Source organism: Monodon monoceros, unplaced genomic scaffold (genome assembly GCF_005190385.1).
Source record: "Monodon monoceros isolate NGI ecotype Baffin Bay Population unplaced genomic scaffold, NGI_Narwhal_1 Super_Scaffold_2, whole genome shotgun sequence".
Lineage (NCBI taxonomy): Eukaryota > Metazoa > Chordata > Mammalia > Artiodactyla > Monodontidae > Monodon > Monodon monoceros.
Window position 1 is genome coordinate 88,949,793 of NW_021703776.1, and position 25,780 is coordinate 88,975,572.

General features: G+C 38.3%; 1 protein-coding gene across 2 annotated transcripts in view; it reads right to left on the bottom strand.

Annotated features, from left to right (window-relative positions):
• Positions 1-24,858: 24,858 nt before the first annotated feature.
• The window catches only part of PTN (pleiotrophin), a 94,142-nt gene continuing 93,220 nt past the window's right edge, over positions 24,859-25,780 (bottom strand). The window contains exon 5 of one of the 2 annotated variants that reach the window (XM_029233843.1): positions 24,859-25,600. In XM_029233843.1, coding sequence (XP_029089676.1) covers positions 25,548-25,600 — 53 coding nt within the window. In that variant the 3' untranslated portion in view covers positions 24,859-25,547. Of the gene's footprint in view, positions 25,604-25,780 lie in introns of both variants that reach the window. The other variant, XM_029233842.1, reaches the window with a different exon arrangement.

Genomic DNA, 25,780 nt, shown 5'->3' on the forward strand with positions numbered 1-25,780 from the left:
CATGGAACATTCTCCAGGATAGATTATATCTTGGGTCACAAATCAAGCCTTGATAAATTTAAGAAAATTGAAATCATATCAAGTATCCTTTCTAACCACAGTGCTATGAGACTAGATATCAATTACAGGGAAAAAAAACTGTAAAAAATACAAACACTTGGAGGCTAAACTATATGCTACTACATAATGAAGAGATCACTCGAGAAATCAAAAATCCAAAAATACCTAGAAACAAATGACAATGAAAACACGACTACCCAAAACCTTTGGGATTCAGCAAAAAGCAGGTCTAAGAGGGACGTTTATAGCAATACAATCCTATCTCAAGAAACAAGAAAAATCTCAAATAAACAACCTAACCTTACACCTAAAGCAATTACAGAAAGAAGAACAAAAAAAACCCCAAAATTAGCAGAAGGAAAGAAATCATAAAGATCAGATCCGAAATAAATGAAAAAGAAATGAAGGAAACAATAGCAAAGAACAATAAAACTAAAAGCTGGTTCTTTGAGAAGATAAACAAAATTGATAAACCATTAGCCAGACTCATCAAGAAAAAAAGGGAGAAGACTCAAATCAACAGAAATAGAAATGAAAAAGGAGAAGTAACAACTGACACTGCAGAAATACAAAGGATCATGAGAGATTACTACAAACTGTATGCCAATAAAATGGAAAACGTGGAAGAAATGGACAAATTCTTAGGAAAGCACAGCCTTCCGAGACTGAACCAAGAAGAAAGAGAAAATATAAACAGACCAATCACAAGCACTGAAATTGAAACTGTGATAAAAAAATCTTCCAACAAACAAAAGTTCAGGACCAGATGGTTTCACAGTTGAATTCTATCAAACATTTAGAGAAGAGCTAACACCTATCCTTCTCAAACTCTTCCAAAATATAGCAGAGGGAGGAACACTCCCAAACTCACTCTATGAGGCCAACATCACCCTGATACCAAGACCAGACAAAGATGTCACAAAAGAAGAAAACTACAGGCCAATGTCACTGATGAACATAGATACAAAAATCTTCAACAAAATACTAGCAAACAGAATCCAACAGCACATTAAAAGGATCATACACCATGATCAAGTGGGGTTTATTCCAGGAATGCAAGGATTCTACAATATACGCAATTCAATCAATGTGATACACCATATCAACAAATTGAAGGATCAAAACCATATGATCATCTCAATAGATGCAGAAAAAGCTTTTGACAAAATTCAACACCCATTTATGATAAAAGCCCTCCAGAAAGTAGGCATAGAGGGAACTTACCTCAACATAATAAGGGCCATATACGACAAACCCACAGCCAACATCGTTCTCAATGGTGAAAAACTGAGACCATTTCCACTAAGATCAAGAACAAGGCAAGGCTGCTCCCTCTCACCACTATTATTCAGCATAGTTTTGGAAGTTTTAGCCAGCAATCAGAGAATAAAAGGAAATAAAAGGAATCCAAATCAGAAAAGAAGAAGTAAAACTGTCACTGTTTGCAGATGACATGATACTATACATAGAGAATCCTGAAGATGCTACCAGAAAACTATAAGACACTGATGAAAGAAATTAAAGATGATACAAATAGATGGAGAGATATACCACGTTTTTGGATTAGAATAATCAACGTGAAAATGACTATACTACCCAAAGCAATCTACAGATTCAATGCAATCCCTATCAAACTACCAATGGCTTTTTTCACAGAACTAGAACAAAAGATTTCACAATTTGTATGGAAACACAAAAGACCCTGAATAGCCAAAGCCATCTTGAGAAAGAAGAACGGATCTGGAGAAATCAGGCTCCCTGACTTCAGACTATACTACAAAGCTACAGTAATCAAGACAGTATGGTACTGGCACAAAAACAGAAATATAGATCAATGGAACAGGATAGAAAGCCCAGAGATAAACCCACACATATGTGGTCACCTTATCTTTGATAAAGTAGACAAGAGTATACAATGGAGAAGAGACAGCGTCTTCAATAAGTGGAGCTGGAAAACTGGACAGGTACATATAAAAGAATGAAATTAGAACACTCCCTAACACCATACACATAAATAAACTCAAAATGGATTAAAGACCTAAATGTAAGGCCAGGCACTGTAAAACTCTTAGAGGAAAACATAGGCAGAACACTCTGACATAAATCACAGCAAGATGCTTTTTGACCCACATCCTATAGAAATGGAAATAAAAACAAATGGGACCTAATGAAACTTAAAAGCTTTTGCACAGCAAAGGTAACCATAAACAAGATGAAAAGACAACCCTCAGAATGGGACAAAGTATTTGCAAACGAATCAACAAAGGATTAATCTCCAAAATGTATAAACAGCTCATGTAGCTCAATATTAAAAAAGCAAACAACCCAATCCAAAAATGGGCAGAAGACCTAAATAGACATTTCACCAATGAAGTTATACAGATTTCTAACAAACACATGAAAGAATGCTCAACATCCCTGATCGTTAGAGAAATGCAAATCAAAACTACAATGAGGTATCACCTCACACTGGTCAGAATGGCCATCATCAAGAAATCTACAAACAGTAAATGCTGAAGAGGGTGTGGGGAAAAGGGAACCCTCTTGCACTGTTGGTGGGAATGTAAATTGATACAGCCACTATGGAGAACAGTATGGAAGTTCCTTAAAAATCTAAAAATAGAACTACCCTATAACCCAGCCATCCCACTACTGGGCATATACCCTGAGAAAACCAAAATTCAAAAAGAGTCATGTACTACAATGTTCATTGCAGCACTATTTACAATAGCCAGGACATGGAAGCGAACTAAGTGTCCATCAACAGTTGAATGGATAAAGAAGATGTGGCACATATATACAATGGAATATTACTCAGCCATAAAAAGAAACGAAATTGAGTTATTTGTAGTGAGGTGGATGGACCTAGAGTCTGTCATACAGAGTGAAATAAGTCAGAAAGAGAAAAACAAATACCATATGCTAACACATATATATGGAATCTAAAAAAAAAAAAAAAAGGTCTGAAGAACCTAGGGGCAAAGCAGGAATAAAGACACAGAGGTAGAGAATGGACTTGAGGACACGGGGAGGGGGAAGGGTAAGCTGGGACGAAGTGACAGAGTGGCATGGACATATATGCACTACCAAATGTAAAATAGCTAGCTAGTGGGAAGCAGCCGCATAGCACAGGGAGATCAGCTTCGTACCTTATGACCACCTAGAGGGGTGGGATAGGGAGGGTGAGAGGGAGATTCAAGAGGGAGGGGATATGGGGATGTATGTATTCATATAGCTGATTCACTTTCTTATACAGCAGCAACTAACACAAGAATGTAAAGCAATTATACTCCAATGAAGTTGTAAAAAAATACATCATAGAAGTTACATAATTAGCATATAAGGACTTTAAAACAGTTATAAATTTATCTAAAAACTGAAAATATGAACTTTAAGAGATTAAAAAAGAAAGTAATGAAAAACATAATGAACATGTCCTTAGCTGAAAATCAAACAATTAGAAAAACATGAGCGTGAAGATAGAATTGGATCCATCACGTGCCAGAGAATTCAATGAAAATAAATCCACACTGAAATCCACGCAACTTTTTCCTTGCTATTACAAGGGCCAAAAAGAAATATCTATAGGTATTCAGGATTAAAACAACAACAACAACTAAAACCAAAATGTTAAAAATAGAAAAGCTGGCTATGTTCAAAATATCAAAAATCTGCCTGTACTTAGACTACCTTCTGCAAGAATGAGGTCAAAAACCAGGAAACAAACTCAGTAGCTGTTTGAAGATGGTAAAATTGTGTATCTAGAAAACCCAGGTAATTTAACAGAAAATCTATTAGGAAAGAAAACCAAAACAAAACAGAATTCAGGAAGTGAAAGGGGTACAGGATGGCCACCCCAGGTTTATGCTGGTTTTATCCTGGTTAATGTGCCTATAGAATTACTGAAAATTGGCCGTAGTTTTTGTTTTAGCCATGGTTTGAATTATCCAATATCTCTTCTCACTATTCATTTCCTTTAGTCATATTATATACTGAAAATTAAAGTACAGTCTCATTTAAGAGTTCCTGGTATGTTGACAAAGACTGATCATGCACTTTTCCTCCAAAAAAAAAGCCTCAGTAAATTTCAAAAAGCAGGAATTATCATATAAGCTTTGATAAGTAGATAAAATGAGAAATTATAGCAAGATTTGAACAAAAACAAAACACTTAGAAATTAAATTTCTGCTAAGTAACTCCTGCAAAACTTCAAGGATTCAAACATGACATGCCTGAGGAGAAAAATGTCCTAAAATGTCTCAAGAGAACTGTTTCTCTCTGGCCAGCCCACCAACCTCAGCACATCCTCTCTTTTCAGGGATCAGATGCCTCTGGCTAGGATGCCTTCCTTATCTTTCTGCCAGGCCTGTGATTGACTATACATCTTCATTACCTAATCAATTTGTGCACTGAATGTGGAATGGATTCAGTAGTCAGAGGAGGAAGTGGAAAAACAAGGCTACAATGATTTGGGATGTGATATGACTTAGGTAAAAGCTGTGTTTTAAGTCCACAGTGATCCCATTTGGCTCTCCAACCGGTTGTGCTTCTCTTCCTTCAAATTTGATGCAGGGGGCTTCCCTGGTGGCGCAGTGGTTGAGAGTCTGCCAACCGATTCAGGGGACACCGGTTCGTGCCCCAGTCCGGGAAGATCCCACATGCCGCGGAGCGGCTACGCCCGTGAGCCATGGCCACTGAGCCTGCAAGTCCGGAGCCTGTGCTCCGCAATGGGAGAGGCCACAACAGTGAGAGGCCCGCGTACCGCAAAAAAAAAAAAAAAATTTGATGCAGGATGCTCGAACCCTAGAAACAGATACTTTTCCTCTATCCTTTTCAAAATAGGATGACTTTGTGCAGCCCACTTTACTGAAAGCCAAGGTAGGTGGCAGTCTGAGGGAAAGGATAGGGCCGGATGTCCATACAGCATGGGAATAAAGTCAGAAAACTATGATGTTGTGTTTTTCCAAAGAACCAAAGCAATGGTAGGACACTCTGGTCCAGTCAAAATGCAGGCTATTTTAATAACTGGAAGAAATGGTTGTCAGTAGAAATGATTGGGACCTCAGTCACAGGTCTGTAATGATTATTCCCCACTCCTCAGCGAATGGTGAGATTTGGTCTATTTAGAAAAACAAACAACAATAAAAAAAAAACCGGTAAAGTCTGCGAGAGGAGGAAAACAAGATGGGAAGAAGCATACTGTGTTGTCTCCTCTACTTCCCTAGAAAGATGAGATGAAAAAACTTCCAGAGAGGAGTCCAGGAAGGTTTAGGGCAGAAAGAAATGTATAGAAAGCCAGAACAGGATTTTGGAGAAGAGAATTTGTTGCAGCTCAGTAAAAAATTTTAAGTTATTCTGGTGTTTTCATTCTAAAGGGTGGCATTTCAAATAAGAACAAAGATGGGCAATGGGACTAAAGAAATCTTACCCATACCATGTTCTTGGATTGGAAGAATCAACGTGAAAATGGAGAGACAGGTGAATATGTTGATCTTAGGTTCCCCCCCTTTGTTGTACTTTACTTCTCCACGCTTGCCCCTTAACCCCATTGTAATGTGATTGTTTGAGCTCGTGTGTCTGTTTCCATTAGACTCAGAGACTCAGAGGCAGGCTACCTGCCTGTCTGTTGGTTGTGTAGTGCCTGACAATAATAACTGCTTGTTGAAAGAGTAAATGGCATGGTTATACAGATGAGAATTAGTGGTCATACATATAGTCAAACCTCCAACTGACAGCAGGCATCCCCTGAGAGCTGGTAATTTGGAATTTTTGGAAGAGCTTCAAGAACAAAGAGCTCATTGCTTGTAAAGGCAATTTGGGTAATTTAAATTATTGGGTAATGTAATTGGTCATTTAATGAACAAATTTAGATTATTAGAATATATTAAATCAAAATTCTCTTTCTTCTGTGGATTTCACCTTACAAAGCTAGGTGGAATATGTCTTCTTCTGTGTATCCCTCCTTTAAAATCTAACTTTTACAGCATCTATTCTTTTTCATTACTATCATAAACAATTTAAATATACAGAGACTCAAATAAACTAGATAACTTATCCAAAGTCAGAATGCCAGGGTTAATGGCTACTATGGGACTTGAACTCAGTTTTCTTTGACTCCATAATCTGTGAGCTTAACCACTCTGCCGTACTGAAAATAACTACAGTTCTTTAAAATGAACCTTTTTAAGTGGCTTCTGCAGCACTTATCATCTCAAAATCATTTCCATATACCATTTACTTTGTCTGTATCTCTCTCAAAATGCAGCACAAAAGTAAGCACAATGTGTCAGATATTATCTGACTAGGACAGAGTGTGGTAAGACTATTACCAAATTTGATTTGGGCCCGACAGTTCCATTTCAGTAAAATAAATTTGTATGAGTCTTACCAAATCTATATTTAGTTTTTAGTAAACAAAACTTCTAGACCATTTTTTTTTTTTTTTTGCGGTACGCGGGCCTCTCACTGCTGTGGCCTCTCCCGCCTCGGAGCACAGGCTCCGGACGCGCAGGCTCAGCGGCCATGGCTCACTGGACCAGCCGCTCCGCGGCATGTGGTGTCTTCCCGGACCGGGGCAGGAACCCGCGCCCCCTGCATCGGCGGGCGGACCCTCAACCACTGCGCCACCAGGGAAGCCCTTCTAGACCATTTTTATACAAATTATAACAAAGAAAGGTCTTCCCTATCCAGTTGTAAAATTTACTGTTTTAACTAAAATACAAGATCATTTATCTTTGTTAAATTTCATCGTTTTGGATTAGACCTGCCATAATCATTTTAAAACTTGATTCTGACATCTATCATATTAGCCAGCCTCCAAACATGATGGCATCTGCACATTTGGTAACCATATTTTCTAAGCATTTACTCATATCATTGCCAAAATATTAAAAGGACAAGATAAGGGTTTATCAATATTCCATTAGAAATGCCCCTAAATAGAGAAAAAGCTAAAGGTCTCTGGAGAAATTGCTCAGTGGTTTGCAGGACAATAATCCAGATATATTTCACTGTATTATTAACCAGGATATAAGAGTAGCTTTGTTTAAATGCCATGTAAAGGCCATTATACCCTACAGGTCAACCCTACCAAAACAGACTAATTTGTTCTGACATACACTTAGTGAATCCATATTGGCTCCTGGTAATCACATAATCTTTTCTACCGGCTCAGAAAGCGTAAGGTTAATAGTATGTCCTGGAATTTTCCAGGGAGCAAATATCTATATGCTCGGGAGTTCTTTCTGAGGAAAGAAAACATGAATCTTTCAGTGGAAGGTAATGGTGCAAACACAAGATGATATTATTTGCAGTACCAAGTTTTTGTATATAACACAATTGCCTCCCATTTTCTTCAACACACATTCTGGTCATTTCATTAACTTCACAGTTACATGAACCTACATCTTATGTATTTGAATATTTTGAAACTCTCTTATATATATACAACATTACAGTGTTTTGAAACTAGAAGATAGACTATGTATAAAATCATATTATAAATAGGCTAAGTTCCTTAATATTGTCAAAGCAATTTGCCAATTGGAAGAAAACGTCTTGTCATTTCAGTCTTCCTGATGAGTGACTATACTGGCTTGAATACTCTTCAAAAAGAATTACTCATCATCTCACAGCCCTTATTTTATTTAAAATCTATATCTCCTCTTATAGAAGATATAAGAACTTGACCCAGTATTATACTTCAAACTTTGCCATGTGCACCATGGTTTCAGCCAGTATAGGTTTGTCTAAGGCTCCATTTTATGTTTCATGATTTCATTGATTCTTATCACATACCTAGTTACCTAGCCTGTCTTTTATTTCTTTTGAAATATTAACTGGTCTTCACCGAACCTTCTCTGGATCTTCTCCAGGTTTCTCGGACATTTCTTAGGTACGTTGAGCAGGTGGGATGTACTGATGTCTTGGTCATTTGAATCTCCCCACTGCAATGGGGACGTGAATATCACTGCAGTTCCGTCAGGTTCCACATGATGGTGGCCTTGTCTCCGCAAACCGGACTTCAGGTCTCTCTATGTGCTAGAAGTTTATTGGCCTCAGTTTCAAGCTCCCTAGATAAAGGAGCTGTCAACTTGCCACGTCCCTGTCAAAAGGCCAAGGTTTTCAGATTGGGCTCCACACCTGTGGGCAGGGATTGCGAGCTGTATGACACTTGCAGGAGAGCAGCTGGAATAGCTGAACACTTTCAAATGCTTCTTATGGACACTACTGTGCTTTGGTTTTGATTTTCATTTTTCGTTGGAATATTTTTCTAGCATAAAATTCAAATTTGAGGATGGAGGATGAAGATGCATAATAAAAACTTAAATAATGCTACAGTCAGAATTGAGATCTGCAGAAAATATCACACACACAAGATTTCAAAGATTTAATATGAAAAAAGATAACAAAAATTATTTATACTTATTTTATATGAAAATGATCATAATTGGGGGTATAGAGTTAAATAGAGTATATTAATAAAATTAATTTCACTTGTTACTTGTTACTTTTTTAAATGTGACTACTAGAAAATTTTAAATTACCCATTATTTGCATTTGTGGCCGCATTGTATTTATATTGGACTGAGCTTGTCTAGAAGGAGGTGGGTGATGTTTACTAAGCACTGAGGGTTCTTATATTCCTCAGGAAATCTCTGACTTCAGCACAGTTGTCAGATTGACCCCAGAATCTGAATTTTCAGGAAGTGTTGGAGGCCTCCATATGGCTATCGCATGGAGCAGTTCCAAAGAAGAGCTTCTGGGTCAGAATTGATTATCAGAATTATGTGGTAACAATTTTCTAATTGATTTTTGATCCCTTCTACAGATATATTAATTCAATACATATGGATTGATTGTTTTACTCTCCTCTATTCATTTTCTTTCTTTTTCCCTTCTCTCCAATTCCTTTACCTATAAGGAAGGCGTGACCTCCATATAGGAGAATACTGTACTGTCTGAAAAAACAGATGTGAAAGAGACGTGACGATTGGAGAGCTGCAGAGAGAGCGTGGGTTGAACAGGAGTGGACTGAGGGTTCCCACTGTCAGTGACACTCCAGAGTAGTTCTGGTATTTCAAATTAGGGCATATTCAATTGTATAATCAGAACATGGGCATAACTGGAAAACCAGCCAGTTGACCCTAAAGTCTGAGGTTGATTTACAACTATCAAAATTATACAGAATTTCTGCTCACTATTCTGTTATCCTGAAAGTGATTATAAAATTGCATACATTAGACCTACTTTAGATTGGAGAGCCGTCAGCCCTTCCCTCCATTACTTAGATACAACTTTCCTACATTTTGAAGCAAACAGAGCTTTGCTTGAGCTACATATGCTTTCTTAGGAGGAAGCTAAAGTCTCTAAGAAAGTAAAATGCATTAATTTGCAACAGCCTGAAGAATTGAGTTGGGTAGTTGGTGTACATTTGACGATTTACTAGTTTCACAGCAACTTTTTGACTGGATTCTGTTATAGTCTCCCAGTGAGGCGATTTGTTTTTTCTTGCTTTGTTTTGTTTTTAGCTTTAGCCGCCTACTAACTTTAACTGACAACCCTTGGGTGGCATCTGACAGTGCAATATAAGTCTTTGATTTTTTTTGGTGGGCTGCTTTGAGTCTGCCTGATATATATATGACCTAAGTGTCAGCCAGAGATTTGAGCAGAGATTTCCACAAAGCTTGGGATTCCCTCTCTCTGGTTCTCTCCTCTCTAAAACTCCTCCCTCATTATCCATTGTCTGTGGTTTCTCTGCTCACTAGATGAAAATGAATTTAGGTTTCCTAGCAGAGATTTTGCCATTCTGCAAGGTGAAAACTGTGACCTGCCCTAAGGCTGAAAACCATAATAAATGGGAAGCTTACCCTCTGCCTTTGCCTTCTTTCAAGAGTTGGCTCCCCTCCCAAATCTCTGTGCTTACACTCCCTGTCAAGTGCTTTCAAATAATTATATTTTATGCTTTGACAAGGCCTTATAGTTGTTGCCTGATGAAGGACTGGTGCCATACAAGCTTATTCAGCCATCATGGAAGTGGATTTTCTCCCCTTTGTCATTTCTTATTTTGTAAATTTGTGCTTTCTCCATTTTTAACTTTGATTACTTGCTAGTGATTTGTCTATGTTCTTTTCTGCCTTCCAGGATTTTGATTTATTAATTTGATTTAAAGTTTTTCTGTTCTCTACTCACTTTTTATCTTCAATTTTTCCTTCTTTGTGCTTTCTTTTGGTTTATTTTATTGTTATTTTCTACTTTCTTATATCAATGATTTAAATCATATATATTTTTCCATGCTTTTTATTTATGTATTTATTTATTATAATTATACAAACAATAACATTAATGTAGTCTAACTGTGAAATCTCAGTCAATTCATTTTCATAACAAAAGAGAGTTTTTGCTCTCCTTTTCCCTCATGGGTACGTGTCCTTGATTTTTTAAATTAATTTATAAACTTTATTAGAAACAAGTAAACAAACAATGACTGATACACTGTTCCTTTTATGGGACCAATCAATTTAATCAAGTAACATCATTTGTTAGTCCTGGAAGAGTTTGAAAATGGCAGTAAATAATTTATTTTTAATTTTTTACTTTTATTGCTATAATTTTCAATGCTATGCATTTTGCTTTGAGTATTGCTTTAAAAGTACTCCGTATATTCTGATATGTTCATTATCTGATTTTCATTACCATTATTTTTCAAAAAAATTTAATTAGTAACATCTTTATCCTTTTATTCAAGAATTGTTTAATAAAAAATTCTTGAATTTCTAGATTGTACTTGGTCACAGGAGAAATGGGTGCAAATTTAGAAGGTAGAAAAGAAGAAGCAGCCATTCTTATGCTCTGATGGTGGATATAGAACTTGAGGTGATGTGGCACCCATGTGTGTAGTCACTCGTCTGCTAACTCAGTTGTTGGCATGGGACAGCATCTAACCCAGCCCCTCCAACTCCCATCAGATCTTCTCGTTTTGTTTCTCAAGTCCTGGCCTAGGTACATACGCAACTTCATTATAAAAGATACCAGCTTCCCTGCAGGCCTTCAGCATCATCCAGGTAGGTCAGAAACAGACTCTGGTTCCAGTTTGTCTTTCTGGATTCTGTTTTATTTCCACAAGTTACAGCTTTCTCTGCTCTCTGGCCTCATACACAATCCAGCTTCAATGGCAAGAGTTTGCATAGATTTGTCCACAGACCCCACAATTGGGAAGGGCCTAATATTTATAATAAATCTCTTGTTCTATGTCACTTATAAGAGTGGCTTCTCTGATAAAAACCTGACTTCAGAAATTGGTGATGGAAGTGGTTCTAGAGGAACAGAATCTTAAGGAGGGGTTCTCTGAATTGATTCTGTGTTATGTGTACTTGTTACTATGTTGTTGTTGATATTCTGCTCAGAGAGACATTGATAGTCCACGATAGCACAATAGTTCCTTAAATTATCACCTGTAGACATGTACCAAAGTGCCTGCCTAAAAAGAGGCACAAATTTGGTAGGTCAAGCAGTTGCTACCATAGAACATGTTAGAAAAAGATAACTATAATGAGGTGGGTGGTTAGTTGGTTGTTTTCTAGTTGGAGAATTTGGGGAAAGAAGATGTCCGGTCCAAGATTTTAGTTAGAACCAGAGTAATTTTATTATTTACCCTTTAAAAAATTGGAACGGGGACATATGGGCAGATTCTGATAAAGCTGGGGACCTCTTTCTATTTTCTGCCAAGTATCCTTGACTCATAAAAGCAGCTCTTTATGTCCTGTCAGGGGAGTTAGTCTCCTCTTGCCTGAAGACTATGTAATGGGCTTCTCTGATATAATTTCGGAATAATTTCATAATTTTATAAGTTTAGGGAACTACTGATTCTCCTTAGGAACTGCCCTCACCACTTCTCATTGTTTCTAGTCCTATAAACATACTCAAGTGATAAGAGTCCCCAGAGTGTAAAGTACAAAGTATAACATTTGAGGAGGTGTAATACGCACACAAAGAATTGCAAAAATTGGCCAACTTATATCAATAGAAGTCTTGGAAACCTGCATAGGAATGCATCCTAAGGTATCTGGTGAGGAGTGTAAGGAATGGGCCTAGACATTGCTACTGGTGAATTCAGACACAAGTCTGTACTTAAAATATTGGCAAAGGTGTCTGGAGGGGCCCTAACAGTTTGCTTGCTTGGTTGACTAAAACCTGGACCCAAAAGTGATCTGCATAAAATGAAGATGAGATACTTGCTAGACCTTCCAACAAAGGTATCCAAAGGTTTAGGAAGACTGGAATGCTAGAGTGGCGTAAGACTTGCTCACGCACTCCCTAAATACATCCCCTAGAAAGCCCAGAGGATACTTACTTCACAAGGGGTGTGCAAAATACATTAGTGAAAGGAACTCTGACGTCTTATGGCGGCTGTTCTCCTAGGCCAATTTTGGTGGTGGGAACTGCTGCTATCAAATTGGCTTGCCTGATTTTAATGATGATGATGGAATTCCCGGGTGTCATGGGCCACGTGGTGGCACAAAATTACCAAAGACAAGAAATGTATGAATACTGAAATGAGAGGCAGAGCCCAAATCTGTAATAGGAATGGTCTCACCGGCAGAAATCTTTGGTATTAGCTAGATTGTGGATTGTGGTTTCCCTAGAACTGATAGAAACAGACAGCCTTCTCAAATTTTACTTAGTTTGTTTAATTAGAAAGCTCTAGGTTTGTGAACCAGAGGACTGACCGAGATCACTGTGATTACCAAATGGAACAGAGGGTTTAACTGAACCAGGACCGTGGAACAGAGGGTTTCGTAGCTGGCTACCTCAGGTTAGAAGTATCTCTCCTAGAAATGGTTTCACAGAGTCCAGAACAACCTGCCATTGAAATTAAAAAGCAGTTGCAGCAGAGAGATATCAGTGATCTAGCAAAACCCCACCCTGGCGGAATAGCTCTTTAATCAGTGGGTAAATCATGTCCCCAGATTATGATCTGGGGCTGCATGCTGACCCTGTGAGCTCAGTAATCTCTTGGGTACTATAGACCTTTTGGAGGTCCTGCTGATGTGATCGTGAGCAACATAAACAGAATAGTGAGCAACATGGAAGATATTAGGTTAAATAGAAGAGACTGTATATAGTCAGACTATATATGACTTCACATTCATTGTGGAGCGGCAGAGTTCCATGACCTGCTGCTTCTGAGGTTTTCAAAACTGCTAGTAAAGGAACATTTTCCAGCTGTAGTCTTGGTGAGGTCCAAATCTACTGAGATTTCCCTATGTCCTGATAAATCTTTGGGTTTTTTTTTTCCTATCTAATTAAAGCTATTAGTAGAATAATTCATTATTTCTATAACTTCTTTCATATAACTACATGAGTATTGATTTCAAACTCATCAGAGATGTCCTTGAGATTTTTCTCAGTATTGAGTATGTATGAAGGACCTGATGTCTGATCAGGATTGCTCTGTGATGCTTTGAGGTAATACAAAAGCTATCAAATATGTACTTACCACTAGGCAGAGATTAATCTACAGCAGCAGTTACAGACTGCATGTTTGTGTCCCCCTAAAATGTATGTTGGAAGCCTAACCTCCAATGGAATTAGGGGGTAATTAGGCCTTTGGGAGGTAATTAGGTTCAGATGGGCTCATGAGAGTGGAGCCCCCATGATGATGGGATCAGTGTCTTGATAAGAAGAGACTCTAGTCTCTCTCTCTCTCTCTCTTTCTCCCTCCCTGCCATGTGAGGGTATAGCAAGAAGATGGCCATCTGCAAACCAGGAAAAGTACCCTCACCAGACACTAAATCCCCTGGCACCTTGATCTTTGATCCCAGCCTGCAGAACTGTAAGAAATAAGTGTTGTCTAAGCCACTCAGTCTTTGTCATAGCAGCCCAAGCTGACTAATACAGCACCACGGGTCCTGCTTTGTTCTTTGAGGCCAAATGCAGGGTGTGTGGGGGAAGGGCGCAGTGTATGCACACGCACATTCATTGGGCAACATGTGTGAGTTTATTTTAAAAAAACCAATAACTTAAATAAATACATTTAAGACAGGACAGTTGAGTTCCTGGATAGGAAAACTATGTGAAAGATTTTGCTGGAAAACCCAGAGGGCAAACTCACTTTGTTGTGGATTCTATCCAATTAATCAAGATAGTGATAGACCACACCTCTCATATATTTTCCACATTGCCAGAATATTTTATACCTTAATAATACTGTGCTTAGTGCATATTGGAGTATCATTAAAAATGAGCTCATCATGTAACAGGATGACAGAAAGAAAATAAATCTCCCTTTGCTGCGTGTTATTCATCTCTGTCCCATTAAATTTCTCTTCTCAAATTGGCTTTTTAGCTAGCCAGAACATGGCCAGACACTTTGATAATGACACAGTCTACACACACATTTTCTATGAGCCTTTATGCAGCTTATATAAATTCTGTAAGAAGTGTCGTTCCAGTCTCGAAGATTTTTCTTGATATATAAGAACTCTCCTCTCTCTGTATCATCTTGAAGTCTCTCTTTTCTCCACTCTCATAAAATGTGAGAAGAGACTTCTTTCAGAAGGTTATTAAGTTTGTTTTGCAGTCCACTGGTTGGGAACGTGATTTCCTGGTAATTTAATTTTGATGTGTTTCCTAACTTGGGTTTAATTCTATTCATCCCAACAGATACCAGAGTCAAGAAGTACATATTACTATTGTAATATTGTATTTTATTACTAAGAAGTATAATTATTTTAAATAACTTAATATAGAACACTTTCTACTCTGGCAATTTTAATGACTTATATCAGCAGTAGAAATTTCAAAAACAGTTACATGAAACGGAAGTATCACTTGGAAAAGGCAGGCTGCACACTAGAAATTATCCCACAGGGCAGCATTACATTGAGTAGTTGATGGCTCAAGGACTGACCCCAACTGACTCAAAGATTGAATTATCAGAATACTAACATTGGACACACATGGCAGAGGAGACTCCCATTAACCATGTTAGAGAGCTGAAATATAAATCATAATCTCCATGTATTAATTTATAGTGATGAAAATACCTCTATCTTAGGCTGCAATACTCATTTTGACATGGCGTTGATTTTCTTCCTACGTGTAGACATAAAGGGGGCACAGATATTTGCTCAGCGAGATCAGTTCTGTCAAGGCAGTAGTTTTGGATATGATAGGGTGTCTTGGCTTAAGTTTCTCCCTCTTCTGAGCATGCTCATAATGGCACTGCAACATGGGCTACTGCAACGCCCCTTTCCCTATGCTGACCATCCTTTCTTACCTCTCCCCACCACCTCCAGACTCCTAACTCTGATTGACACATCCTTTTGTGATAACTCTGTGACGTCAATCTTGCACCACTCAATTCCTTGATCTAATAGCCATAGTTTTTAAGTTTTCTTTGCATGTGACCTAGTAAACATTGATTTCTTAGATTCACTTTCAGAAGGTAATCCATTTGTTTTTAAAATATATTTTCAAGCTCTTGGAGACTTCCTCTAGGTAGACTCCAACTACTGATAATCAGCAAAAATAATTTTGCATAATTGATTAGAACTTGAAATATGGTAAATGAAAAACAATTCTGAAAAGAGAAACATAATTAGGAATTATAAAGCAGAGTTCATGGCAGAACTCTGAAGAGTCCATTGAAGAAGCTGAGTTTAAGGCACATGTTAGAAAAAACATCTTTATGACTCTTGGAAATAATGTGACTTCCTTTTAAGAACTACACATTTATTACCAACACTAAACAAAAGACAGAGTATAAAAAGTGAGACACCCATATAATAAACAATTTTCCCATCCTAGTATTAATTTATAATGAGAAAAATAGTGGCATCTCAGGCTGGAATAATCACTTTGACATGGAATGAACTTACTGTCTATTTTTTCAGCCTAAACTAACCTTATCACATAGAAATCTAATCTGGACAGAGATGTAACATACCTTTTTCGTCGCACTTAAAAACTGTTGGTTGAATTAAAGAATTGAGTTCAAGAATAATGAGTAAACAGGAAGTTAGGTAAGAATTGGGGGAGGAGACTGTGGTGACGCTGTGCAAGGAGAGCTAGCATTGCAAGCGGGGGAAATAACGGGAACAAAGAGAAAAGAAAAGAGATGTGTTTGGGGCCTGACAGGAAGGGCAGCCTAGTGTTTAGGAGGACAGGCAGTTCCCAGTCGGATAAAATAGCGAATGGGGCCACTAAGGATCACAATACAACACTCTTTACTTGCCTGTGACCATGATTTCCATTGGAATAATGTTCTTTTTTTTTTTCTTAATTTATTTATTTTTTGGTTGTGTCGGGTCTTCATTGCTGTGCGCGGGCTTTCTCTATTTGCGGCGAGCAGGGGCTACTCTTCGTTGCAGTGCGTGGGCTTCTCATTGTGGTGGCTTCTCTTGTTGCGGAGCATAGGCTCTAGGTGCTCGGGCTTCATAGTTGTGGCACGCGGGCTCACCAGTGCCTGAAGTAAATGTGGGGGTTCAGGACTTAAATAAGAAAACAAATCATGTTTATTTTCACTCGTCTCTAACCAAACTAAAATTTAACATTTTCTTCCATTGCAAATATGGGCAACAAACCACAGGAGTATAAGCAGGATTTCTGACTTTGTCATGAATAGGAATCACAGTCTCGTATTACAGTTGTCACAGATAGCTACAAATATCATGTATATTACCATTGTCTTCAGTAGTTATTAGACTAAACTCTAGATCTTCTTATTTAATGGCTAGTGAAACACAAATATTTCTGCATCAAAAATTTTTGTTAGTATAGTGACAACTGCATTTCAATATAATTGGAATGATTTATAATCCAATATAATTTATATTATGCATTTAAAAACACTATTCTGTGAAGGGATCCGTAGGCTTCTTCAGACTGCCAAAGGAGCTCATGGAACAAAAAAATTAAGAACCTCTACATTAGAATTAGTATTTTGGTTTTAGCGTTCCTCACCCCTTTCTCTATCAAATCAGTTCTCCAGCAGTCTCCAGGTAAACAATTCCATCTATTAGCTCTCTCTAGAATTCTTATGTAAGTGATATCTAGGACAGTCCCTATTAGTGTATGTGTGGGTAAGGTAAGGAATTTTTACATCACCCTTTCATATTGTTTTCTTTACTCTCTCTTTTGTCCACTTCTCTTCCATTTAAATGAATTCCCTATTTCAGCATATACCTGGAGATGAAGGGGATAACTTCAAGCAGGTGGGGAGATTCAGAAGGGCTTAAATATAAAAGCAGAGCTCCCCACACATGAATGGGAGCTGCTGGAAGGAAGGAAAGGAAAAGAAGGTGATGGGGTAGGAGACAAAGTTGCAGCTGGTAGGAGGAAAGTCCAACCCAGCAGACAGAATCCAGCACTCGGCGTCCAGAAGACAGAGATGTAGGCCACAGGTTGGCAAGAGGCTAGCATCAGAGAAGTCCAGGAAAAAGTGAAATGTTTGCTGAAATGTTGCCCGGGGAACATGGCAACAAGTACTCTAAGATCAATCAAAATATGAATATATACCCTGGCCTGGAAATTTGACTTGCATCAGATGAGTCTGTCAGGATGTGGGAGAGGTTCAGAAAAGGACTATACCTGGGATGGTGGTGGTGTGGTTAGGGCAGGGGATTGAGAGAGGAAAACAGAGCCCAGTCTTATAAGGGTAAGAATACTGGGTTGACTACAAGGAATTTAATTAAGGACATGGTAGAAAAGGGTAATAAAGTGGAAGTTTCTTACACCTGGACACAAGTTGAGCACAGGAAAGCAAGATTGGCTTGATGACGGATTTCTTATTATTGAATCAGATCAACTTAAATAACTAAGGAGAGGAGGGTTCACCAAGCCTATATTGGGACTAAGTCTACCAGTCAAGGTGACCCGATTTATGCTAATAGAAATGGAGGGCTTTGAAGGCAGAGAACCAGGAAGTTTATGACAACTGGTCAGCTCTCTAAATCGGCTTTACTCTCTGAGATATCTACTCTGTGTGGCATTAGGCTCCCAAAGCATGAAGCGGAATGTGTTATTAAGTCAGATCTCCTTGGATCACAAAGAAAATAATAAGGCAACAGTGATAGAAGAGAAAAAGAAACAATCCAGAGAAGAAATGACTGGGTCACCAGAGGCAAAATGTATGACAGATGCAAATGGTGTTCATCATTTCTCAGCTGGAAAATTCCAACAGCTTCCTCAATTGTCTCCCCATCTTAAGTGCTTCACTACTCAAATGTATCTTATAAACCACTTCCAGGCGACACACTAAAATTCGTCAAGTGTAGACACCGTTTCTCACTTCAGTCTTCTACTAAAAAATACCAACAACACTTTGTCACCTAACAAGACCCTTTCCTTTGCATTCAAATTTCTGTGCAATATGGTTCCAACCCATGTCAATGCTTATTTCCTAGTATTTTTAATATTCAACATCATTAAAATAAATGATTAAAATACTTATTATTTGAATGCTTCATTTTTAATATTTCCTTTTTATTTCTGACAAGTGTGCCCTTCTTTGAAGACTTTCTCTACCTCATTTCCATGTGATTCTGGTGGGCTACCAGTCAGACGACAATGGACTTCTGACAAGAGGAGTGCCACATGGCCCAAGTTAGGCCACCCAGAGTTTCCTTCCCAGGAGGCGTGTCCCGAGAATGCAAGGGCTGAGAGGGACCAAAAATGATTGGAACTGAGGCCTGTGAGTAACTGTTGGGTATTTGTGTCTTTATCTTAATGTTCCTCTGATCCTCTATCCTTCCCTAAATTCTTCCACTCAGTTCTTTGAGCTACTCAATATCCTTTCAGGAAATTCCCTTGCACACACACACACACACACACACACACACACGCACGCTTCAGTTTAAGAATAGTAGTTTCTATTGCTTGTAACCAAAGACCACTAAATGATGCAGAAATGAGCACAAAAGCATAGGGGAGATTGTTAGGTATGGAATAGGGCACAGTGCGCCCCCCCACCCCCGCCACTGCCCGGCCCAGAGATGATTGGTGTATGTGGAATTAATTATCAAGCTAAAATGTCATAAAAAGCAATGGGGCTGACATTAAAATTCTAAGATGGGAAATTAAAAGTTCATGGCATATAGTGGAGAGCTAGGAAATAAGGTCATTCACTGGGCTGCCTGGAACACTGTGGGTGAAACTTCTAGGAACTGTTGGCTTTTGCAATAGACCTGGGTAAATGAAACCGAGGGAATTGTGAGCTCACATGTTAAAATTTTCACTTTGAGGCATGGACTAAAATCCAGAGTCTTCTTGTCACTATGCCCCAAGCATCTCTTTTTACTAGTTGTCATGGGACTGAGCTTGATGAAAACCGAACTCAGAGTTGGATCATCCAGCTTGTTACGTTGGATCAGGGCAATTGAGAACGTTGCCACATATCCTGCATAAATCTTGAGGGAAAAAATGGGATATGAGCTGTTCACCGGTTATATTAGTAAACCTTTGATCCTGAAGAAACCTGAGCCACCAAAGGGCTTGCCAACATTCCCGGTCTGCCCACCCCACCCCACCCCCGCCCCGCCCCACCCAGTGATTGAGGAAGTGGTGTCTCCCACCAGAGAAATAAAATGATTCCTCTGGCGCCAAAGCTCCTTGGTGCTGACCTCGTGTCCCCTTACCCTCCTGATCTCTTACTCCTTTATCCTTTGCTTACTTCATTCACAGCCTCCCTGCTCTGCCTCGGATGTGCAGGGAGCTCCGATCTCAGGGCTTTGCACTCACTGCCCTTGCTTCTGTCTCTGCCTGTAGCTCCCTCCTCCCGATGACAATAGCCGCCTGACTTCTCCCTCACCTCCTTCAGACTTTTGCTGGCTTGAATGTCACCTTCTCCTGGAGGCTTCCTCTGACCACTGTATTCGAAATTGCAGCACTTGCCCAATATTCTACTGCCCTTTGGTATTTTATTTTTCTCTCTTGCACTTACCCCACATCTACTATATATTTTGCTACTTTGTGTGCTTTGTCCCCAGACACGGCCCCCAGTGAACCCTGCCTCTTGGGATTCACTCCCTCGGGTAGTTCTCCTCTGCTAGAATCTGGGGCGGCTCTGTGACTCATCTGAACCAAGAGAATGTGGCAGAAACGGTGCTAAGCCAGTTCCAGGCTTAAGCCTTAACAGGGAGTGACAGCTTCCAACTTTGTACTTTGGAGAGCTCTGTGTTGCCTTGTGAAAGGCTGGTTATTCTGCTGGGCAGACTCTGTAGAAAGAGACAATGCTGTGTGGAAGGAGTGAGTCCTTGGACTACACGGAGAAACTGAGAGGCTCAGCCCTCCAGTGTCCCACTTGAGTCCGGTTCTCCAGCTATTTCCACTAAGAAGTCAGACATGTGAGAGAGCCATGGTGGACGTCCCAGCCCTTCAAGCTAACATCCCACGGAACAAAAGCACCGTCCAGATGAGTCCAGTCAGCCCACCAGGAGAGTCAGGAGATGATAAAATCATTGTGGTTTTAAGGCACTGGGTGGTTTGTTATGCGATCTGTAACCAAAACATTATTCATTGTGTTCATTGTCTGTGTCCCCAGTGAGAGTGTAAATTCCGTGAAAACATGGGTTGGGGGATGGGGCGCATTTTGTTCTTTGCTGCACCCCTGGCACCTATAACTGTGCTGAGCTCTTTATAAACATTTCGAATGCAAGGAAGCATAAATTAGTTAATGAATTTAAACTAGACAGAGCCTATGGGATGAAATAGATAATCACAATTTGGAAGGGAAAATGTATTCAAAGAGATTTTTAGGAATTAATCTCTATTAATCAATATAATTGTCATAGAATTAACATTTGTTCAGACAGACTTTAGAGATGCACTTCCTAGGAGAATGGAATCCCACTTTGGATATGGTCAAATTTTTTGATAAGGATGCATTCGCTAGAAAGTCTGAATTCAATTTTCCAGCACTGGTTAAGTTGCCTAACTTAATTAATACAAACCTAAACCAGACGCTGCCAATAGAAAACTACATTAGATGGCCAAATATTGTTTAGCTTAACACAGAGGGAGGGAATTCAGAGATTCCAGAAATTCTTGATCAGAGCAGTTATACACAACTTGCCCACTTTCCTCCTGACCACATCCCAGAATAGATCACTAATAACTCTCCCTTCCTCCTTGCCAAGAGATAGCAGGTTGGCATATCTCTAAATAAATTGGTAAAAAGTTTAATTATTAGCTATGACTACCTTAAAAGCATACGAGTTTGGACTTAGGAGTCTAAAACGTATATCATTTATTGCAAACATGTCAATCTGTTGGTCATTTATCATCACTGAGGTATTCATGTAATTCTCCAAGAATCTCAGAAACTGAGATACTTGAAGATTTCTTTCTCCTATATTTGATGGATCTGACAATCAAAAGACAGAGGGAAAAATGATTCTCTGTGATTAGTGTATTTTATGTAACATTTGTATCTCCACTAAGAGCAAGTTGAGTATATGGACTCCGTCACTATATCTGTATACACTGTAAGGCATCCCTCCATTCCCAGGAGTTTAGGGATATGATGTCAGGATTTTCCATGTTGTCATTCTCTAATGTAAATTATATGGCTTCCATGCACATTTCCAAAGAACGAAAGAAAATATGTGGCAATAACCTAGATATATAAACTCCTCAGCCAACCCCATGAATAACTTAATGTAGTAGTTGTAATGGATATATACATAAATATATCAAAACATGTTCTGCTGGTTAAGGTTTTGTCCTTTAAAAAAATTACATTACAGAAATTAGACATTGAAAGCTAATTGTTCTTTATTTCTCTTTTTAAATTCAAAAAAGAAACACATGTCAGTTTGCATTCCTTTGTGTTGAAATATTCTTGAATTACATGATTTTACTTGTGACCCAAACAGGGCTGAACATTTACTTTACTTTTGGTGCCTTATTTGGAAAATTGAAAGATTGGGAAGACGAGAAACAATGCGGGAGGGAGTAGATTTCTAAGATCATGGTATGTTTTTCTCTGATTAAAATGTTCCATATCTTTTATTTCTAGGGGAATTAGAGTCCACATAAGTTTGAGGTAGGTATTACTTGTTGAATGCTCAGAATAACATTATGCACCTTACCCCTTGTGTAAATATATTCCAAGACTCTATATCTTCTTTGAAAAGTAGTTTGAGAATGCATCTATTTGACAAACCTGGAGCAGTTCCTGTCTGCTGCTTAAATTTCCAGATACAAGGGAAAAAGTGTCCTCTGGAAGCCCAGATTGAATAGGGGAATACAGGAGAAAAACATGGTAAAATAGGGAAAAACATGAAGAGAATTTTTGTAACTCAGAAATAAACTTGTAGACAGTGAAGAGCCTGTTTTACTCCAAAGGAGAATCTAAAATTTGAATTTACATGAGAGGGGTTGGGACATTATTCTCTGAGCTCTCGCTTTCTGATTGATTCCACTTTTAAAAGCTTAAGGGTTTCAACTAATTAAATTAAAAGCAAGCCAGAAAACAAAAAAGAGAGAGAGATTGAATGCTTTGATATTCCACATCCAAGGATGCTGATCTGCCTTATTATTTTGGGGAGAAGATTAATGTGAAGAAAGCCCTTTGCTTCACTCTATTAGAAAATCCCATGACTAAAGGTTGATAAAATTTGAATTTTTATGTTTGGGAACTATTTTAAAATAATTCAGTTTGTGAAAGACAGTATTTTATATTGCCTCATCCAGTGAATCCTAAGGCATATTTACCTTTGTTTTTCATTTAAAGAAGCTGTGAAACAAGACTTTCAGAAATATGGAACTAAGTATTACATATTATGGAAGGAAGTATGTATCTCTTATTCCTAAAGAAATATCTGTTTTCTCAATGGGGAAAGGACTGTAACTTTTCTTTCCTCAAATAAGGCTTCTTATGGTCAAGGACCCACAAATGAAATTATTTAGTTGTTTTTTGTTGTTTTTTTTTTATACTCACACAGTTTAGTAGAATTTGATAACTATTCAGAGCATTCATTAAATTCTATTTGGAGTTCTGCTCCTACAAAGTTAACAAGACATTATGATGTCACTTTAGGAATATAGTGTGATAGGATTCATACAATCAGGATAAATTAGAAAGTCTACCCGAGTCCAAGTGTGGAGGCTGCAGTCACTGAATTGAATAAGGACATGTCTGGTAACTGAAGGATTGTTCTTGATGATTGGAAGGAAACTTTGTCTTCAGTCTAAGGTCGTTTAAGGAAACACAGCTGATTTGTTTCCATTTCCTTTTCCTTCCTCCAGGCTTAAAGAACACTAGGGTAAATAAGTTCATAAAACTCAGATCGACTGGGCGGAGAGAGTTGGTGGAACACTCTATGAAATACTGAAGATGGTCTTTTTTTTCCTATTTGTGAGAGTCAGTGATTTTTGGAGTCTATCCTTTGTGTTTATGTTTTCAAGACTTCAGTGAGATTTAGCAAGATGTTTAAAGCTGGGGCTGGGGTAGAATAATTCTTGAGAATTTAAGTTTAATTTCATACCCTATGCAGTGGAGATTAGCATTCCAAGTCTTGCTTTCACAGAGAATAAGGGAGTTATTATGTGACGTGTTAGGGATCATCCTCCACACGGCAGAGAACCCCTGGCTTCCTGCCATGTCCTGAAAAAAGGGGGAATGCCATGGTTATTTACAGGACCATTTTTTCCTTTGGGAGGTTTTGTTCTAGTTCACCTCAGCTCATTACTGATTCATGGGCTGCTGTTTTGGCTGAATGATGATGGAGGAGCAATATTAGGGGAGAGGCTAACAAAATATGCTGTAGGCTTTCCCACCATCCCTATCCTTATAGGGTCTTTGCTGTCAAAAAAATCCCAGTCAAGATAATGCCTTCCTTTCACCTCCTCCATCCATCCCCATGAGTACTTTTCTCCTATTAAGGTCCACTTGTAAAAGAACTGCATTTGCACTTTACAAGGTACTCTGCTTTTATTAAGCACCAGTCTATAAACTGTTCCATGTATGTGCCCAGAAGCCCATCCCTTTTTCTGCTCCCCACTGGCAGTTGGCTTTGACTTAGTGGGGAGATATGGACCCTTCCAACATGCCTAGCTCAAGCATGGAGTCTTTGACCAGATGGCAAAAATACTACAGCTTTGAAGACACTTTGGCTGCATCATTAGACCAGTTTGTAATTATTTTATGGTTAGCCCAAGGTATTGAAACCATCATTTCTGAAAGTGGACTTACAGTTATCTTGGTAGGTAAGTGTTTGTTCATTGAGTCTTATCGCTTTAAAATTAGAGGTGACTTTTTCAAGAGAAATACTTTGAGGCTAATCCCAGCTGACTTCTGAGAGGTTATTTCTCTGAATAATGGAAACATAGACTTATAATATTTACTTAAAAACTGTGTTCAGAGCTCAGCAGATAAGGGAGTTCGTTGTACAGACAGTCTGTGGCACTTATATAGTAGATAATAGAGTAAGAATTATTGGCTTATAGAAACCAAGTACAGGCTACCATTTTGCCTGGTGTTACTGATTTGGACTATGCAAGCCCAAACTTATTCAATAGAAGAAGAGCATTTTTCTGTTCTTCCAAACACTAGACTACTTTGGAACTTTTGTTTCATTCAGTAGCACCAGTCTAACCTACTATATACTGATAGAAAGTTAGAATGTATATATAGTTACAGAGCTACATCTACAGCTACATCTATATAACATTTGTGCCCAAGAGTGATTTAATTAGCTTGTATGATCAATTCTCACTGCTAACAGTTCAGATGGGTGAGTGTAAGTGACAAAGGGAGAAGGGTTACAATATCAAATTATTGCACACAAAAGCATCTTTTTTTCAGCATCACCTTGATTTATTTTCCTAGTCTTTTTTTTTTCTCAGATGGAAAAATAATTTCATCAAGAAAACAAATATTTCTGCCAAAGCAAAATAATTTCATGTTTTAATGCTTTTCTTTTTAAACAAGTCAACATTGAACTAGGACATGCTCTGACCCCGCTCCCCTCATTTTGCTGACTAAAATTTTTTTAAAATCCATTGGCAGAAAAAAAGATATTTTCCTCAAATAGGATGATCATATTTTATTGCTGCTTTGTTTAATTTTTCTCAATTGGGAAAAAAAAGTCTAGGTGAAAAAATTACCTAACAAGAGAAGTAGTTTACATGGTCATAACATTTAAATTGCTGCCAAAAGAAAAAAAAAAATGTAAAAAAAGATTTTAAATGTAAAATATCACATAACTTCAAAAAACTTACCTCAGTTTTCTATCACTTATCATGTACTATAAGTCAACTTTCTAGATAGGATTATAGTCCTTTATTATAAGCCCCTAGTTGTACTATGGTATACATTTTAAAAAAAGCTACTACAAAATTTTTCTTTTCCTTTTGTTTCTGCCTATTGTGTACTTAAGCTATAGATAATTTTTGAATAAAAAGCCTACGATAGATATAAATGCAATAGTTAACTGATCCTGTTTGCTGATGTCCTTTTCATGGTCCACGGAAGGTGGCGTCTTTTAGTCCAGCATCTTCTCCTGTTTCTTGCCTTCCTTTTTCTTCTTCTTAGATTCTGCTGTGATTAAAAAGAAAAGAAAGAGAAGAAAAAGCATTGCATTAGTAAGCTATGAGGGAGGGAGCCACTTGTCTTATAAGTGGCCAGGAATGAAATGATTAGATACATAGAAAAAGTACGTGTGTGTGTGTGTGTGTGTGTCTGCTTTTGTGCTTTTGCCAGGAGAATGCCTATGAG